This window comes from Hemicordylus capensis, chromosome 4 (genome assembly GCF_027244095.1).
Source record: "Hemicordylus capensis ecotype Gifberg chromosome 4, rHemCap1.1.pri, whole genome shotgun sequence".
NCBI classification, from domain to species: Eukaryota; Metazoa; Chordata; class Lepidosauria; order Squamata; family Cordylidae; genus Hemicordylus; species Hemicordylus capensis.
In genome coordinates this window covers 79,992,118-80,012,162 of record NC_069660.1, presented here as the reverse complement: position 1 = coordinate 80,012,162, position 20,045 = coordinate 79,992,118, and the positions used below count along the sequence as shown (strand labels likewise).

Here is a 20,045-nt window from a genome sequence, read left to right as displayed (position 1 = left end):
GAGGTACTGGTGGTATCAAGTGAAAATCAAGTACATGGTTCAGAGTTCCCAACTGACTGAAGCGTTTCCTGAGATTCCCTCCCTCCAGCATTTTCCAGTATTTCTTACAATATCAGTCTATTAAAATCTCATGGACTGCTTTCCGTAGTCCCTTGGAAATCGCTGCTGATTCTTCGAAACTCCAGGCCAAACCTGGAACGGTGGCAGCTTTAGGATCAGTAGAGGAGTTTTACTGCTATGGATGGGACCAAAGCATTTTTAAATGAGGGGGGCTTACAGAATCCTCCCTATCCAAGATTCTTTCCAACTTTTTGTGGCTCCCAGTGTCTTTGGTCTTGTTTGTTGGCAGAGCAGCAGCAATTTGTTAAGCAATTCCTGTTATCCACTTTTTATTTCTGAACTTTGTACAGAGCAGTGAGCACATGTGGTTTGCTACAAGCTTTCAGTTCTTCTGCAGCCTTTGTTTTCCATCTAGGTTTATCCATACACACTAGTGTTTGTGTGAATTAATGAAACACAACACAAACAAAGATCTTGATGCAATGGTGAGCATGATAAGATTTCTTTCTTTTCTTTTTCTTCCATGTATTTATTTATTTATTTAGCTGTATTTCATCAGTATGTACACGCTCTTATGTGCACCAATAATCTGAAAACTAAAAGGCGCGTGAACAAAACACTTTGCCTAGCCATGCATGCACCACTTTCACCAACTGCATAATCTGAAACAGTTTCACCAATTTCATAATTAACTGTAGGAAATTTTCAGGTTAAACTGGAAGGGAGGCAAAACAGAATGCAGGGCGTGGAGAATTCAAGGAACGGATCCATTTAGCTTTCAGGCCATGTTTTCTCAAAATCTTTTGTGTTTTCCAGGTAAATCTCTCAGTCACATAAGGAATTTTAAGTATAGGTTAAGCAAGCCAGAGGTTGCCGATTCTAATCCCTGCTGGTATGTTTCCCAGACTATGGGAAAGTTTCCCAGACTATGGGAAACACCTATATCGGGCAGCAGCAATATAGGAAAGATGCTGAAAGGCATCATCTCATACTGCACGGGAGATGGCAATGGTAAACTCCTCCTGTATTCTACCAAAGACAACCACGGGGTTCTGTGGTTGCCAGAAGTCGACACTGACTTGATGGCACACTTTACTTTGCTTTGACCCTTCCTCAAATTTTCTTCTCTTGAATTGCTCCTTTGGGAGTTTGTAATTGTTCCTTCTAACTAATTCTTCAGCTTTCCTCCTGGAAAACTACACCTGTTAAAAAGGTATAAGGTGTATTTGGCAGACTTGCAACATAATAAAAACTGATTGAAACCCTGGACAAAGCATATGAAAGAAAATCATGAGGGAAGAATTTTACAAAGATGTTTGTTTTGCTGTTGAAGGGAATACAGCAAAGTGTAAAAAGAGGCCCTGTGTATTGAATAGCTGCAACCAAACATTAATGTTAGGGAAGAAATGAAAAAGGCAATGAAATTTATTGGTCTGTAAAAGGGTTAAAATTCTGTTCTGTAGTCATCTCCTCCTCCCTCCTTTCTCCTGTTCAGGGATTGGTTATTTAGCTTCAGTTGCTGTATTTAATTTGAAGAGTCTCCAGCTGTTTGAGACAGAGTATTGACAATGGTGTTTTAATACTGAAAAGTATTTGTAAGATCTTTGTTTTTGTTTTATCTATGCATTAAAAGAGGTCTTAAGAGATTGTCTGTTAGTTGTCTTTGTTTTGTTTCTTGCTTTTAATTGTTGGTTTTTACACTTGCAAACTGCCTAGAGATCACTGAATTAGGTGGTATAGAAATGTAATGAATAATAAATTATACAATCAGTATTTACTTACTTATTGTGTGGAACTCAGGAGATGAGTTTGATCTGCCTGTTCTGAATGGGGTAACACTTCCCTAGAAGGAAGAGGTACGCAGTCTGGGGGTGCTTCTGGACACAAACCTCTCCTGGTGTCCCAGGTTGAGGCAGTGGCCAGAAGTGCCTTTTATCAGCTTCGGCTGATACACCAGCTGCATTCATTTCTTGAGATAAATGACCTCAGAACAGTAGTACATTTGCTGGTCACCTTCAGCCTTGATTACTGCAATGTGCTTTATGTGGGGCTGCCTTTGTATGTAGTCTGGAAAGAGCTTCCAATAAGAAAATAAGGAAAAAAAAGCCGTAGATCTGCCAAACTCACAGCCGTGGACTTCTCGGAGATTTATAAGGAAAAATAAAAGGAATAGAGCAGGTCGTCCATAGTTAGGCGATGGACAGCCTCTCTTCATTCGGTCCGATGATTGCAAATCGGTCTCTCCAGATGATCATCCAGGTTTTTCCAGACTTTTTAAGGTCTGAAGACCCCCTAGACTCCCACCTCTAGGAGGACCACTGAGCCCCACACACATACTGACCTCCATCAGGCCTATGAGAGGTGATAAGACCAAATGATTGATGAAAGCCCTGTCAGCTGGATTAATCAGGAGTTTTCCTTCCGGATGCCATATTGCTTCTCCCATATTTAGAATCTTATATTTGATCAGAAGTATTGGAATCACTATCCTAATGTTTAAAAATCAGAATATCTGAAGACAAAATGGTGTCAGAAACACAAAATGGCATTGGCATCTTTTGGCAGTTAGAGCAATTGTGTTTTTGATGACTATCTGAAAAATGGCTGCAGGCTTCTGACATCTACCAGCCTACCTGTGCATTTACCCATGTCCCAGAATTCTCCTCTCAAATAGCAGCAGCAGGAATTATTGTTCCCCCAATTTTTTTCTGATGTTTTATAAGGGGTTCTTGTGCAAGAACACCTTGCCAAACCATTAGGATTAAAAAAAAAAATCAGAAAAAGATCCCCATATCTGTCTATGAGAAGAAAGAAAGGGAAGTGGCTCTGAAATTTGGCACATATGTAGTTCAGGATGACAGGACTGTGCATTGAATTGCTCTATTTGTTCATCCATTGATTTCTAAAGATTCATTTGATAAGGTGTTCATACCTCACAAACTATTTTATAAACATTTATTGTTTTAATTCAGGTTATTTGGATGCCGCATTCTTTTCCCTCCGAGCCTCAACACACATAGTACAGTGGCTGGTATACTGTGCAAGGGTACATCAGCCTCATAGCACTGCATGCATGCAACTATTACACAGGAAAACCTGGTTGCTCTTATCGTGTCAGACGTTTGTGTGTTCATGCAACTTGCACACATGCAGTGTTACTGGGCTGACATATCCTTGCATGGCATATCAGCTACTCTGTCACTGGATTCATTGCATATCTTTATTGGGGGTGTGGGGTTGGTGGCATTATCACAGAGCAGCTAAAAAGCATTTGGGCCAGCATTTCACCAATCATATATAACGGCTCTACCAATAAAGGAGCAGTTCAGTACTATCCAGCCATCCAAATTAGACCTGTGATGCGCTTTCCCAGAGTCAGTGAGGGGATGTCCCTAGGAAAGGCAGATGTTTTTCACATCATAGAGCGATGCCTAACGAGCACTTGGAAACATTTAATTGATTCCCACGTAAAGGTAGCCTCTAGCCAGTTTTGCAACCAGCATTTAATCATAGTTTTAAAGTACAGAAAACATTCAAAAATTAACAAGGGTAGTTTATGCCCACTGGAGTGGAGACTAAGACAATGTTTTAGTACTCAAAGAGGCTATTTCCACGATCAGCCGAAATCGGGTTAGGGGAGCCTAGACCAATTTAGGATGATCGTGGGAGCCACTGGGCTCGCAGCCGAGCCTGGTTGCCTCCCGGCGGTTAAACCACCTAAGTACCCCTCCCCTTTTCTGATCATGTGTATCCATGGCGTGGCTCCGTGCCACAGCTACTCATGAGTTTACCCCCAGAGGGGAGGCGAAAGGCCACCTCCCGGCTCCAGGGGTCTCTTCAGCTCCATACTTGAGCTCCCGAGGGCTGCGTGGCCCTCAAACTCCCCAGCCCCCACCAGCTCCCATCACAGAGCCGGCAATCATGTGGGCGGCCGATCCAGCCGCCCAGGGCTCCTGCCCTGCTTGTGTGTGGGAAGAGCAGGCTTAGCCAGCTCTCCCTGCTTCCCTTCCCAAACTGGGTTTCACTGATCATGAGACCCAGCTCAAAGGCTTTTATTGGCTAGCAACTTGGAAGCATAAAGATATTGGCTATCAAGATTCACCACATAAACAATTTAAAGGCAGGGAAGTAATGGCAGGGGAGCAGGCAACCCCTCATCTCGTGCATGTGGACTTCTCGGAGGCATCTGATGGGCCACTGTGTGAAACAGGATACTGGACTAGATGGGCCTTGAGCCTGATCCAGCAGGGCTTTTCTTATGTATGAAAGGATTCAAGATTCCCTCAGTACTATCTTCTTGTGCATACAAGGCATCTTCTCCTCTACTCTTTTTTATTGCCCCACTTGGCGATTCTAGTGTAGATGGGAGTCTTAATGAAGTGGCTGGAATTCATGTAGGCAGAAATCTTCTCCAAGGCCTGCAGAGAAAGTCAGAAGAAGGATCTTTATCAGCAAAGTCATTTCATGTTGCAGTAGTCTGCACCAGTCATGAAGAACAATGTGAACAGCTGATTTGTTTGTTTGTTTTTATTCTGCCCAAAATTTGTTTATTTTTATACTGCCCAAAATGGGCAGTTTACAACAAAACAAACTATACAGAAAAAATGTAGCACCTTATTTAAAACAAAAAAATTAAAGCATTACAATTTAAAGTTTTAAGACAATGTTGTAAAACAATGTTAAAACTATTGAAATAATATTTAATTAAAAGCCTGGGTGAATAGTGCATCTTTAAATATTTTTTTAAAAAATTCAGAGATGGGGAAGCTTTTATTCAGCAGGAAGCACATTCCAAAGCTCCAGGGCAGCAGCGGAGAAGGCCCATCTCCAAGTATCCACCAGATGAGCTGGTGGCAACAGCAGACAGACCTCTCCTGATGATCTCAATGGGCACGGTGTGGTTCATAGCAAAGAAGATGTTCTCTTAAATACCCAGGGCTCAAGCAGTTTATGGCTTTATAGGTTATAACCAACACCTTGTATTTTGCCCAGAAATTTATCGTGTGTGTGTGTGTGTGTGTGTGTGTGTGTGTGTGTGTGTGTGTGTGAGTGAAGTGCTTCACATGTGTTATCTTGATGCTATCCTTATAACAGCCCTGTAGGGTAGAGATTTGCCCCACATTGTAGCTGGGGAGCTGAAAAAGGTTTGGTTTGCTTAAGGTCACCTAGCGGGTACTTGGCAGAGGTGAGCTTCCAGCCAGGAATGTTCAAATCTGCAGTTCAGTCTCTTAGCCACAGCAACCTACACCAGCTTCCCTGTGTCCTAAATGCTTAGAACTTCTTCTGAACGAGCCATCATTATTTATGGTGAGGTGGTATATGGCTTCTGTATCTTTATGATGTATAATGCCATCAAGATTTTTTTCCTCCCATTTTATCCCAGGATAAAATGATTAAAGCTTTGCACTGTGTGCAGGAAAATCTGTTTGGCTAGAAATCAGACAGAGCTTTGTGGTTCTGGCTGCCATACATACCACTGTAGGTTGAGAGATGTCTATTCCATAGGTGAATCTAGGGTGGGTCAGCCAGGGCATGTACACTAGGCGCCACTTGGGGGGATGCCAATGCCATGCTGCTCCACACCCCCTCACCAATTCATGATTTTTTTTTAAAAAAAATTAACCTGTAGCCGCTTCAGGGGGCTTCCTAACGGCCATGGGGGGTGGGCGGGTCTGCAACGGTTCCCCCTCCCCCCGCCAGCTGCTTAGATCACCGCCACAGCCTGTCCCGGTCTGATTTTCAGGCCCATTCAGGCCTACAAAGATCAGTGCGGTGGCCATTTTGGAGGTCGCTGCACATGCTCAAAAGGCCTCTGTGAGGCCTGCCAAGGCCTAGAACCTTTCAGGGACCATTTGAGCGTGTGCCATGGCCATTTTTTTAAATTTAAAAAATGGCCACAACCGATGCTCAAATAGCCTCTATGAGGCCCTTATCTAGTTTTCCCCCGATCTAGAGAGTTGGAAGAATGCAAACCTGAACTTGGCAATGGACCTGAGCATTTAAAAAGCAGATATAAATGGCACAAATGTAGGTGGACAAAACATCCCTTAGAAAGACAGTGTTGGTTTAATACCTTGTAAGCTGGCAAAACTGAAGTCGGGGGTGGTGGGGGGGAGAGGCAAGGAATAAAATTGCAAGATGCACTCATATGCTGTTTAATTCTCTATACAGAGCTCTATCTTAATCTGCATATTTGTCAAGTAATCTGATTATAAGGTTTGTGGGATTTCAAACTTCGAAAGTGCCTGCCTTTAACTTGTGTGGTGCTTAAAAAAAAAACAAACCAAAAACAACACTGCTGTAAGAATTCACAAACAGAAATGTTGCATTTGCAATGTATTGCCATCCCTGTGTTGTGTAGTCTCACCATACTGATAAAGGGTTTGTCTTTTAAAATAAGTGGTTAATGTGCTGCAAATTATTCCCTTCAATTTAGCTGAGTTGTATTCAGGTTTTTATTGCCTGTGCATCCCAAGTAGATTTGCTCAAGTTTCCTTGCTTTCTTCAAAAAAATCAATGCAATTCCCTTTTTACTTTGAACACAATTGTTTTTAAAAGATAAATTGAATTGTCATGCTGTGATTCTGGCACATAGAACCACAGCAATAAACATGCTTTCAGCTGATTAAAGGAGAGCAATGCCTCAGCTGTGCTAAAGACCCCTGTGGAAGGGGCCAAAGATAACAAGGATCCAGTCTGCTGCAGACATCCATTTCTTCTTAAAGGTTATTTAGTATTAATTATAGTTCTTCATTGCACTTGATAGAATCCAGCACATGTAGGACAAGGGTTGTGGAATTACATAGGAACTGATGTAAAAACTCAAAGCAAGCATGACTCTTTTATTGCAGTGCTTTGAAATAATCATGCCTTCCACCTCAAATTTAACAAAACATTGTAGAATAGTTTGTTTTACTGGCAGACACCTTATGAATTCCCTTATGAAAAGAAGAAAATCAGCAAATAAAAATGCAAGAATGAGAGGCTTTGCCTACTGAATTTCTACCTGTTGCTTAGGTTTAAGAAGTACAGCAGCATAATGTACAGGTCCCTTTGGAATATATGGAATTGATCAAGCTGGCTTCTTGCCAAAGAGACAATTAAGAGATAATGTGAGAACAGTTTTGAATGTATTGGAGTATTATGAAAAACACAATGACAAACAGATGGCTATGATTTTTCTGGATGCAGAGAAAGCTTTTGATAATATTTCCTGGCAATTTATGTGGAGGTTATTAGATGCAATGGGTGCTGGCAACAATTTTATTAGGGCTATCAAGACAATTTATTCGGAGCAATATGCTAAGATTATTGTAAATGGAGAATTATCAGATAATTGTAAAATACAAAAAGGGACTAGACAAGGATTTCCACTCTCCCCATTACTTTTCATATTAGTTTTAGAAATGCTCTGTAGAAATATTAGAGAAGATGATCAAATACAAGGCCCAAAAATTGGGAAACAAGAGTATAAACTAAGAGCCTTTGCGGATGATGTTGTGTTCTTCTTAGAAAATCCACTGGACAAGATTGGAAGACTCTTGGGAAAAAATACAACAATTTGGCCAATTGGCTGGGTTTTATATAAATAAGACTAAAATGAAGGTGTTGACTAAAAATATGGATCAGAAATCTAAGGACAGATTCTTTGAAATAAGTGAGTTGAAAGTGGAGAAGAAAATTAAATATCTGGGTGTTTGGTTGACAAATAATAATTCTTTGTTGTTCTCAAATAATTATATTAAAATACAGTAAAAACTGATTTACACGATGGTCCAATATGAATTTATCTTTAATGGGAAGAATTTCAGTGGTGAAAATGAATGTCTTGCCTAAAATGGTATTTCTTTTTCAGACTATTCCTATAATTAATACTTTAACTTGTTTCAGTACCATCAGCTAAATGAAGTTTATAAGAAGGATCTTAAAGTTGGATTTGAGGATCAGATGTCGAGATTTGAGAAGGAGCTGTGTGAAAATGATGAAAAATTAGTTTCTAAAATGTACAAGCTCTTGCTTTTGGAGGAGACAAGAGACAAAGTGGTTAAAACGACTATGGTAATATGGGCTCAAGATGTGGGGTGTAATATAGAAATGGCAGCTTGGGGAAAATTATGGAAAACTGATTTAAATTTCACTGCATGTTATGTTCTAAAAGAAAATTATTATAAAATGATGTATAGGTGGTATTTGACACCAAAAATACTGGCATTAATGTATAAAAATGTTTCAAACAAATGTTGGAAATGTGGACACTCTGAAGGAAGCTTTTTTCATATGTAGTGGACTTGTAGGAAGGCTAAGGCCTTTTGGGACATGATATATAATGAGTTAAAGAAAATATTCAAAATGACATTTCCTAAGAAGCCAGAATCCTTCCTGCTGGGAATAACACAAGAAGTGTTTTCTACAACTAATTTAACATTCTTTATGTATGCTACCACGTCGGCCAGAATAATATATGCACAGAAATGGAAGAGCAATGAACAGCCTTCAAAAGAAGATTGGCTGATAAAAATTTTCGGAATATGCGGAGATGGCAAAACTTACAGTACTGATAAGAGACCAAAATTTAGAATGCTTTAAAGAAGATTGGAAACCATTCTTATTATAGTTAAAGAATTATTTTCCTAACATTGATTTTACAACAGGGTTTGAAATCTAGTAGTATTAGCAGGTTGGGTAAATCAAAATTGTGTTTGTAAGGTTTAGATTTATGTTTTGAATTACTATTATAGCAAGGCTTAATTCTATAGTTGGTGATTCACGAGGAGGTGTGAGCGGGAAGTCCATATTTGTTTAATGTATTGTGTATGTTAAGATATCGTTTAAATTAATAAAAGTTTAATTTTAAAAAAAGAGTATATATGAGTGCATAGCAAAGAAATTGATACAAATGCCATGTATAAGCACTACAGTTCTGTATGTAATTGTTAAAACGGGGGGAAATGTAGGGCTGCTAACTAGATTTTTAAGTGATTTTAAATAAAGTTACAATTCTCCATAATGTCAATCTAGGTACTAGCATAGTACCTAGATACTTGGTACTATCATCAGGAGTCCCCTTTACTCACAGACTCACTGATAAAAATTTGCCATCACTAGTTAAAATTAGCTCTCATAATTAATCTACTTAAACCTACTGAAGCCCTAACAATACTTGGAGGATGAGGGTGATTCTCACAATCACAAGGATTCAGATTATAGAATTAATAATTCTTTACAATATTGTTGTAAAGTTAAGAATTGTTTTTGTTACCTCATCAGTTTATTTGACATTAATTGAAAAGACATTTTTTCAGAAAGATGCGTGTCAGATGTTGGGGCCGGGAGGGTGCAATTTCAGTGCTTGCCCTAGCCACCATTTTCCCTAGTTATGCCCCTGGTCTATTCCATCGCATGTTGGCACACTCTAGCCATGTTTCCACATAGCTGCCCACAAAAGCTAAATAAAGCACTAGTGAGTAGACCAGCAGCAGAAACACAGTTCAATAATGCTCTCTAATGATCGGGTTAAAGACGTTTCCATCCTTATGCAATTCCCAACATTCCCTAATAATGCATCTCCCTTCTATATTTGCTGGGATTATGAGGGATAATCCTTAACAAACACACACACACGCAAACCTAAGTGTAGTGCTGGGATACACATTTCCCAAGAGAGGGAAAGCACAGTGTCTAAAAACTGAAATACAGACATTTGTGAGGGAAAGAAAGCAAACAAGCTGCAGAAGAAAGAAGCAGTCAAGCCACTTGGTTAATTATTATTATTATTATTATTATTATTATTTTACATTTATATCCCGCTCTTCCTCCAAGGAGCCCAGAGTGGTGTACTACATACTTGAGTTTCTCTTTCACAACAACCCTGTGAAGTAGGTTAGGCTGAGAGAGAAGTGACTGCCCAGAGTCACCCAGCTAGTTTCATGGCTGAATGGGGATTTGAACCCGGGTCTCCCCGGTCCTAGTCCAGCACTCTAACCACTACACCACGCTGGCTATCACTACACCATGCTGGTTAATGTTGAGTCAACTTTACTGCCCTTTGCCTCACAGGGCAAATAAATTTGATTTACGCATTAATCAAACATTCCTCAAGCCCACATCTATAAAAGCTAGTGCAGCAGCTTAACACACACACACACACACACACACCCCTGTTCATCAGCCCCTGACAAGGCATTGCTGCAGGAGAACAGTGTTGACCACTACCTTGCAGGTGATTACTATGTTCAGATATATGGCTAGGTAAGCATTCTTGCACTGGAGTTTGGGAGTGCAATTGTCAATTATTTTGGCTTATATTCCACAATGTGAGTCATACACCCCAAAGAGGTGGGAGATTGCTGGCTCCACGGCACTCACCAATGCATGGTGCTCCTTCTGACACCAGGGGAGGCTCCAGGCATCCAAAGTGCTGCATCAGAGCAGCTGTGAACGGCTACTCCCATAACTCCCAATGGAAGCAGGTTGCAACCACTCTAACACAGTGCTTAGGATGCACAGAGTCTCCGGTAGGGTCCCCATGCACTGGTGAGTGGTGAAGAGCCAGAAAGTCCTCATCCCTTTTGGGTGTGTGGCTCACTATTCAGAATGTAAGCATTTAGCGCCAAAGGAACCAAAACAGAATAGGTATGTGGGATGCAGGGGGAGAAGAGTTTTGTGCTTTTGCCAACCAAAGATTGTAAGCAATGGTCAACAGGTGCCCATAATGCTTCAATTTGTTTTATTCTGTGAACTGCTTGTTTGTATTTATTCATTGTATCTATATACCACCCAATTTTATTTATATGTCTATATGCATATCTAGGCAGTGTACATAATCCAAATTAAACATAAACATAAAATAAAGATGGGAGCATATCCTTTTAAGATACAAGGCAGCAACAGTCATTCTCTTCCTACTGGGCAGGACTGTTCCCTGCAGTGTTCCCTCTAACAGGGATTCCCAGATATTGTTGACTACAACCCCCATAATCCACAAGCAAAGGCTGTTGCATCTGGGGATGCTGGGAGTTGTAGTCAACAACATCTGCGCATCCCTGTTAGAGGGAACTCTGGTTCCCAGCCACATCGCTCCCAAAATAATGTCCTCCAAACTGGTGACATCTTATATCTAAGCAATCTGGCCGAGGCTGGGGGGGGTTCTACACCCAGTGAAAGAAAATAAAAAAAGAGACTATATAGAGCACCCTCTTATTTCTTATAGGAAAGGCCACTTGCCATATCTGTAGCATGGGGAGAAGAAAGGGCCAGCAGTTTTAAAGGAGCAGGGGTCAAGAACATAGGCATCCACATATACCAGCCAAGGTTTTACAACTGGCAGGGTAGCAAGTAAATCCCTGCCCTGGGAGCAAGCACTTTGAAGTAGAGAGGATAGTGACCCCATGCCCTTCAAAAAAAGCAGACTTCAGCATTTTGGAACTATCAAAGAGAACGTGCTTCATGTATTCTTATCTGGCTGGTTTAGCCAGATGGGAACCTTGGAGTCGGTTTTGTGGCTTCTTGCCAGAAACTAATGAGCCAAGCCAAAAGGTCTTTACACAAGGAGCTGCAAGTCAGCACATCCCCAGACTACTAACCTCAAAGCGGGCAAGGAAATCCTGGAGATTCTTGAACTGATTGAGACACTTCGGTTCAAACGTGCGGTTTATGTCGAGGACATCGTACGTGAGGAAGTCGACATATGTGATCTGGAAAAACCACGAACAATGAGACTACCAAGATGAGGGCTGCCCCTAGACACCCAAATATGCAACTATTCTTGTACCTTGTCCCCAACAAACCACTTTCTCTCCCCTAAGAACTGGGAGAACTGTTTCAGCTTTGCTGGTAGCTGCTCCAGGTACCCCGGCTTTAGTTTCTCCTGAAAAAGAGAGACGAGTCAGTTGTAGTCATGGCTAGAATTCACCAACAGAATGGAGTTCAGTGCTGTCAGTACAACAGCAGAAGCACACTATGCTGCAACAGCCAAAACATCATCATGCCCCAAAGCAGTGCTAATATAGCAGACGACGTACCAAATAGCTTCCTTCAAGACAGATACAGACAAGCAGTTGCTAGGCCTGAACTAGGAACTGTTCACAAAATAACCCTTATTAAAACTTTTCACCACAACAGCAACATACAGCAAATGCTCTCCCATGGGTAGCTCCATATATACAAACAGCACACTCATTTGTGCATACCAGGGCATTTCTGGAAGCAGAACAAGATGTTGATGACATACAGGAACTTCTGGGTACTCCAAGAATCTTGGTCCAATCAGGTCAACAACAATCAAGCACTGAATGTCATTCAAATTTTTACCCAGTAAGCATAACTCAAGAGTATACACTAAGGCTCCTTACAGAGTGTGGTGTGGTATAGTAGCTAGAGTGCCTGACTAGGGTTGTGGAGTCTTAGATTAAAATCCCACATGGCCAGGAAGCTCACTGAGTGGTCTTGGACCAGACATGCTATCTCACAGGGTTGTTGTGAGACTAAGGGGAAAGACCACCACGTGCAACAACCAAAGTTCCGTGGAAGAAGGGCAGGATACAAGTGAAGAGTTGCTGTCATTTTGTGACCTCTGGATATCTCAACCCCAACCCTCCACTAAGCCAAGCTGACAGAAGGTGGGAATAGGCAATTTCAGGGATCTTCTAAAAGGAGGAAGGTGAACTCACAAAATCAGGATCGTAGCAGACCATCGCAAGGCTCATGGAGAAGTCCATCACCTGATTCTCTAGCATATCCACTCTGATAATCTCCTCCTCAGTCTCTCCACCTGAAACCAACACATGAAAAATCCTGGGCACATAGAAGTGACTCAACAACCAGACAGCCAACCCAGGCCTAGAAGAGCTCAGGAATACTCACACATCTTGTGCTTGCGTGCAATGTACCGGAGAATGGCATTACTCTGTGTAAACTTGGTCTTGCCATCAATTAGGTAAGGAAGCTGAAAAGGAAGCAAGATGCCAACCACTTAAGGCCAAGTCTGTCTTGCAGCTTCATGTTATTACAATTGTCCTAGTCACTCCCCACAGAACTGCTCCTCACCCATTACATCTCACTCCATATCCCACAAATGAATACTTCCAAGAGGAGCATGTTTGGCCACATTCCCAAAACACATGAGCCACCTAAATACATTATTCTCCCCACCCACCATACTCTGGAGAAAGACTGTTACATACATTAGGGAAATCCAGTCCCAACTTCTCCTTTTCACTGGTCCATTGGCTCCTATCATAGTCAGGAGCTTGAAAAGAAGAACAGAATGTTTAGTTTCATGCACAAAATATAGGCTCAACCAAAATTTGCTCCCTTGCCACCCTGGCAATCATGTGTGTCCAAATCCCCATGCCCTTTTTCTAGACAATACTGCATTCCTAAGGCCCACTGAATTCAGTGAGATGCACATCTGAGTAAGCCTGGTGAGATTTCTGCAAAAATGGGGAGAGATATTTGCAACCAAGCTGGTAATGAGATCTTGACCCTGCTGGTGGGTTACAATGAGCACCATTCAAACCAGTGCCATAAGTTTATGCAAACTTTCTCAACCCCATTAAGCAGCAAAGTAATTATTTTCCTATTACAGTGTCACCTTGTCACATTGCTTTCAGAGGTGCATCCCTAGGGTAGTTGGAGCTGTTAAGTAGCCCAATTTTGTATCTAACACAACAGGGGCATTCCACAGCTCTCAAGAGATTGCTTGGCAAGATGAAGAGATATGAAGAAGCATTAGACAGGAAAAATCAGAACTGTGATCCGCCATCTTGCTTTCTCAGACTCTAGTGTTTTCCTGTTTGAGAGATTTTACCCTAGTCCACAGAATCCAAAGGCCACAAGGAATGTGGCTATCTACACATTCTACACATATCTGTGGTTATGACAAATACAGCCTCTGCCACCATGCAGTTCGTACTTTAGTTACCACTGGGGACTCTGCACTCCTGTGCTGTTCTACGAGAGTGGATTAAAGAGGAAATAGAAGAAGCAGGACTCTCTAGCCCCCTCCTGCTTCATCCCAGCACATCAGGAACCTTAAACATGAACTGGGACAACTTGTAACAAACAGTGTGCTAGTTGTTCCTTTCCACTGTGCAATGCACTGTTGCAAGAGGTCCTTTTTGAAGCACTCATCTAGCAAAGTGCTCATCGTCTTGCAAAGCCGCTCTGGTTCCACTGTGAAACAGTTCCTACAGTTAGAAAGTTCCTCCCAGCATCCAGCTTGAAGCCACTTCCTTGGCTGACCCTGCAACAAAGCCTGAAGTTTCTGCCAGCCAAGAGCATGCCCCCTTCTGGATACCTGCCAGAGAGAAGGGACTTCCAAGTAGATATGCATAGGATAGCACTGTCTGGCCTTGACCTTCCATTGCACTACACGTAAGATCAGAGACAACCCCCTGCGCCACTCCCATAGCTAAGAGTCTGGAGCTGGAAAGAAAGGCTGGTGGGTTGGCACTTGGTTTTCAAGGATCTCTGAAGCCCCATGCTGTTGCGGTTCCAAAACAAGCCCCTGCCTGTCCCCTTCTCCAGTTCCAAGCCTGGAGATGTACAAGGGGTGCAGAGGCTTGATCTGGTCCAGTTAAGATGCCTGGAGTACCTCTGCAGCCCAGCACCCAGATGGCTGACCCCAGCCTTCTTCTCCAGAGCCGGAGGGACCTGTTCTGGCACAGAGTGGACAAGGCATTCCAGGTAACTCTATTGGCACTGGGCAGCAGAGGCACCTGGGATGCCTTGTCCTCTGTGCCAAGACAAGCCCAGTGCCATGACAGAAAGCCCCAGCTTCTCTCCCACTAGCCCACAGCCACAGAGATCCATCAGTTACACTGCACTCTCCAAAGCCCAGTCCCACTCAGATACCAAACTCTTCCGGGTAGTGAAATCCCAAATGGATTGTGAGCAGCTCCAAAAGGATCTCTCCAAACTGGGGGAGTGGGCGACAAAATGGCAAATGTGGTTCAATGTTAGCAAGTGTAAAGTGATGCACATTGGGACAAATAACCCCAACTTCAAGTATATGCTGATGGGATCCGAGCTGTCGGTGACGGACCAGGAGAGGGATCTTGGGGTTGTGGTGGACAGCTCGTTGAAAGTGTCGACTCAGTGTGCGGCAGGTGTGAAAAAGGCAAATTCCATGCTAGGGATCATTAGAAAGGGGATTGAAAATAAAATGGCTAACATTATAATGCCCTTATACAAAACTATGGTGCGACCACACTTGGAGTACTGCGTACAATTCTGGTCATCACATCTTAAAAAGGACATTGTTGAACTGGAGAAGGTACAGAAGAGGGCAACCAAGATGATCAGGTGCCTAGAGCACCTTTCTTATGTGGCAAGACTACAACACCTGGGGCTTTTTAGTTTAGAAAAAAGACGACTGCGGGAGACATGATAGAGGTCTATAAAATCATGCAAGGCGTGGAGAAAGTGGAGAGAGAGAGATTCTTTTCCCTCTCACACAACACTAGAACCAGGGGTCACTCCATGAAATTGATTGCCAGGAGGTCTAGGACCAACAAGCGGAAGTACTTTTTCACACAACGCGTGATCCACTTGTGGAACTCTCTGCCACAGGATGTGGTGACAGACAACAATCTGGATGGCTTTAAGAGGGGTTTGGATGACTTCATAGAGGAGAGGTCTATCAATGGCTACTAGTCAGAGGGCTGTGGGCCACCTCCAGCCTCAAAGGCAGGGTGCCTCTGAGTACCAGTTGCAGGGGAGTAATGGCAGGAGAGAGGGCACGCCCTGAACTCCTGTCCGTGGCTTCCAGCGGCATTTGGTGGGCCACTGTGCAAAACAGGATGCTGGACTAGATGGGCCATGAGCCTGATCCAGCAGGGTTGTTCTTATGTTCACTTCAGGGGCTGGCTCCCTGTGTCACCGTCAGAAAGGACTCCACACACCACCTTATTTATGAGACACTAAGAAAATACTGCCCCCGCACTTCTCTTCACAACCTTCTGTGATATATTTTAACCCCACCTCTCTTTCCAGGAGCTCAGGCTGTGCCCTCATCCACTACAACCATGGGAGGTAGGAGCCACTGGCCAAAGGTCACCATGGAGTTTGATGGCTACAGGATTGGTTTCCCCCATCCTTGTCTTACACTCACTGCTCCTCTTCACCAGTGGTCCTTCAAATGTTGCCAAACTACAGCCCCCAGCATCCCCAGACACAATAAGTTGTAGTGGGGGTGACGGGAGTTGTAGTTCATAAACATATGGAGGACCACAGATGGGGAAGCCCTGCTCTATACCATATTGGCTACAAGTTTACTTTCCCTTCTAATAAGAGAGAAAGATTCCAGCAGAGATTCTTAGTATTCATGCATTCTGCTCTCTCCCTGCTGTCATCAGGACATTCGCTTCCAAACACCAACACTTAGCTTCCAAGTGGCATGTATCTCTGTTGTAGGAAGGTGTAGAACCCACCTACTGCTGCTTTCCCAAAGTTTAGCATAGCTGCAGTAGCCATCAGTACACAATATGGATTCCTAGAGCAAACTTTGGACATTATAAACAAATGGGCCAAAATAAAACACAGGGGAAATGCTTTATTGACCCACACTTCTTTAGAATGTGTCAAGATTGCTGATGGATAGGAGGCATCCTAGCAGCATATAAACAACTTGTATTCATAAAGAAGAGGAACTGTGCATGTATTGAAGTGCCCACCTTCACCAAATCTGTAGAGCTTCTCTTCATAAGGTGTCCCTGTATATTCCAGTAGTAATCGGATGCTGTGAGCAAGCTGAAAAGAAAGGGATTGTTAGACCTAGAAAGGAAACCAGTCTCCTGGGGATTGTTTCAGACCTTTCTTCAGCACAAGACATTAGAATTCCTGTGTTGCTCAACTACAGCTCCCATTATCCTAAATAAATTGGAGCTGGTGGTGATGGGAGCTGTAGTTCAATAACATCTGGGAAGCCACAAGCTGAGAACCTGTTCTAGTTGAAGCCATTCCATTCTTCATGCCTGTGAAATCCAAGTTTCACAGAAGCAGTTTCATATCCTTGATAACTGTAGGCAAGTTTCACAACTATTTGCAAACATACAATGTTTAACACCCATGAATGCAGGTGAGTTGTCAAGTCTGGTGCTTAAACAGTTGTAGAACCTCAGTATTCATAACCAACAGCATGATAAGCCAGTGTATTTTTTACACAGCGCTTTTAAACCTCTTTAGCTCACATCTCCTCTGGAATGGCGGTTGTGCATTGACATATCAGGCAGATTTCCCCCCATAGTCCCTGCAAGCTATCGGGGAGCAATTCACACACAATTCGGGTGTTACACTGTGTGAAAGAGCAGCCCGATTTATAGCCTGGGTTAAAAAATACCACTTTTTGCATCGGATTTCATGGACAGTTTTGGACGTCCAGGGGTAAAAGACCCTCTGACTTGGGGGGCCGGGGGTGTGTCTTTGAACCCGTCTGTTCAATTCTAGCTACGTCTCTGACACCTTAATGGTACCTCCAGCTAGATAGGAGCCCTTTACACCAGGCAAGGCACGTCACCACTCAGGACAGGTTGAAGTGGCCTCCGCAAACACCGCAAGCTGAAGACTGCGAGCAGAGACAGACCCTGCTCCGAGCACGAGGAGCAGCCCACACCGAGACAGAGACGATCTCGGATCCCAGCCGAGCCGCCCGCTCTCGAGCTCGCCAGGGAAGAGCTTGGGCGAACTTCTCCCTCGCCTTGCAAGCCCCCTCCGCGCACGCCCCAGGCCCACGCAAGCCAGGGCGCTACACTCTTCCCCGCGGCCGGAGACCGAGACAAGAGGGGAACTTTGCACATGGCCGCCTTGCGGGCGCCTCTCGGCACGACTCCACCCTCGAAGCCCAGAGAGCAGATCGAGCCCAAGTTGGGACCCCGGAGAAGGCAGAAGCCCGCGTCCGGCGAGGCAAGAGACTCCTCCTTCGTGACGGACTCACCCCTCTAATATCCCAGTAGCCCAAAATCATCGTCATGTTGTCGCCCTCCGCTCCTTCTCGACTCTCACCACCTCGTTCTCCCGCACACCCACGAGTCTCTTGGGAGGAAGCGAGGGACTAATAAAGCCTAGCCGAGGGGCGTCTGTTTCTCTCCAGTCCTTAAAGGCGCGGTGCTGATTTTGCAAGGAGGAAGCAGAATGCGGGAACGGGCCTTTCAGCAATGGATTTATTAACACGCACGGCTGATCATCGGCAAACGACACAAGGGGGGGGGGGATATTTCTGTTTCCATTTTTGCCCACCTGGAAAGACACTCAGGATCTCTAGAATCAAAACTTCAGTCGGACTGGGGAAGTACTGGATTCGGACGATCAAGACGCACTAAAGTGGAACGTTGATTCTCTTTCGTTCTTCCTCAAAATCGATCAAGCAATTAAACAAGACACATTTTTGGTGACATTAAATGTGTCTTAAATTTGTTAAAGAAGACCAAGAGAAGAGAACACTTTGGAAGCCACTAGATACAGGAGACTGAGGATAGGGCTCCACTTTCCAGATTAACCCCTACCACAGTGTCCAGAGGCGTAACTAGGGGGGGGGGCAGGGGGGCACGTGCCCAGGGCGCCATCTTTTCTGGTCACGTGGGGGGCGCCACCATGACAAAAAATTTTTTTTTAATTTTTAAAAAATTTTTTGTTAATATAAAAGTTTCCTGCTCAGTGTAGCAGCGCTGCAGCAGTCAAGGGAGCACGTCGGCGCCCCCTCCCCCACGAGCGGTCCCTTCCGCGCCGCCCACGCCCCCCCATTGCTTTGCTGGCGCCTGGTGGCCAGTCAGTGGCCTGGCTTGGCGGCGGGCGCTTGTGAGGAAAAACCTAAGTATAATGTAGTATGTTGGGCGGGGCGGGGGCGCGGGGGGGCATTTCAGTGCTTGCCCCGGGCGCCGTTTTCCCTAGTTATGCCTCTGACAGTGTCACTACGGATCTCCTAAGTGTGCTTCCATACTTCCTGTGGACTTGTGACACCACAGTCCCTACGGTGACAGCAAGGTGCCATTCACATTTCTGATGCTTTATTTTGTATGGAATCTTTGCGATATAGTGCTACAACATTGCAAGTCTGTTTCAGACACTAGTTGCTCAACAGCAGCAAAACGCCTCCGTTCAGGCAAGTCGCATTCGAAACATAGACAGCAGAAGGGTCATTCTCATCGAAACTGGGAAATGTGATTCCCCAGAAAGGAGTGTGTGTGTAGTGTGTGTGCACACCACTGGCACTTACTCCAGATAAAGCAGCTCGAGCATCACGTAATCATCACATGATCCCTTCATTTAAGCCTGGCTAGTGACCACAGAGGTGGTATCAAGTGAAAATCGAGTACATGGTTCAGAGTTCCCAACTGACTGAAGCTTTTCCTGAGATTCCCTCCCTCCAGCATTTTCCAGTATTTCTCACAATATCCATCCACATGGATTGCTCACAGTAGTCACCTAGAAATGGCTGCTGATTCTTCGAAATTCCAGGCTAAACCTCGAGAGTTGGCAGCTCCAAGCTCAGTAGAGGAGTCTTACTGCCATGGATGGGACCAAAGCATTTTTAAATGAGTGGGGCTTACAGAATCCTCCCTATCCAAGATTCTTTCCAACTTTTTGTGGCTCCCAATGTCTTTGGTCTTGTTTGTTGGCAGAGCAGCACCAATTTGTTAAGCAATTTCTGTTCTTTCACTTCTTATTTCTGAACTTTGTACGGAGCAGTGAGCACATGTGGTTTGCTACAAGCTTTCAGCTTCTGCAACCTTTGTTTTCCATCTAGTTTTATCCATACACACCAGTATTTGTGTGCATTAATGAAACACAACACAAGAAAAGATCTTGATGCAATGGTGAGCATGATACGATTTCTTTCTTTTCTTTTTCTTCCATTTATTTTTTGGCTATATTTCATCAGTATGTACAAGCTCTTATGTGCACCAATAATCTGAAAACAAAAATGCACATAGACAAAACACTTTGCCTAGCCATGCATGCACCACTTCCACCAACTGCATAATTTGAAA

General features: G+C 43.7%; 1 protein-coding gene across 1 annotated transcript; it reads right to left on the bottom strand.

Moving 5' to 3' along the window:
• Positions 1–3,534: 3,534 nt before the first annotated feature.
• On the bottom strand, positions 3,535–18,140 carry LOC128322973 (glutathione S-transferase Mu 4-like). Its single transcript, XM_053245359.1, has 8 exons — positions 17,993–18,140; positions 16,734–16,809; positions 13,242–13,306; positions 12,922–13,003; positions 12,729–12,829; positions 11,831–11,926; positions 11,643–11,753; positions 3,535–4,478 (listed from the first exon to the last, which is right to left on the bottom strand). Exons 1-8 carry the CDS (start codon positions 18,026–18,028, stop codon positions 4,383–4,385), a joined length of 663 nt encoding a protein of 220 aa, XP_053101334.1. The 5' UTR covers positions 18,029–18,140; the 3' UTR covers positions 3,535–4,382.
• Positions 18,141–20,045: the final 1,905 nt, after the last annotated feature.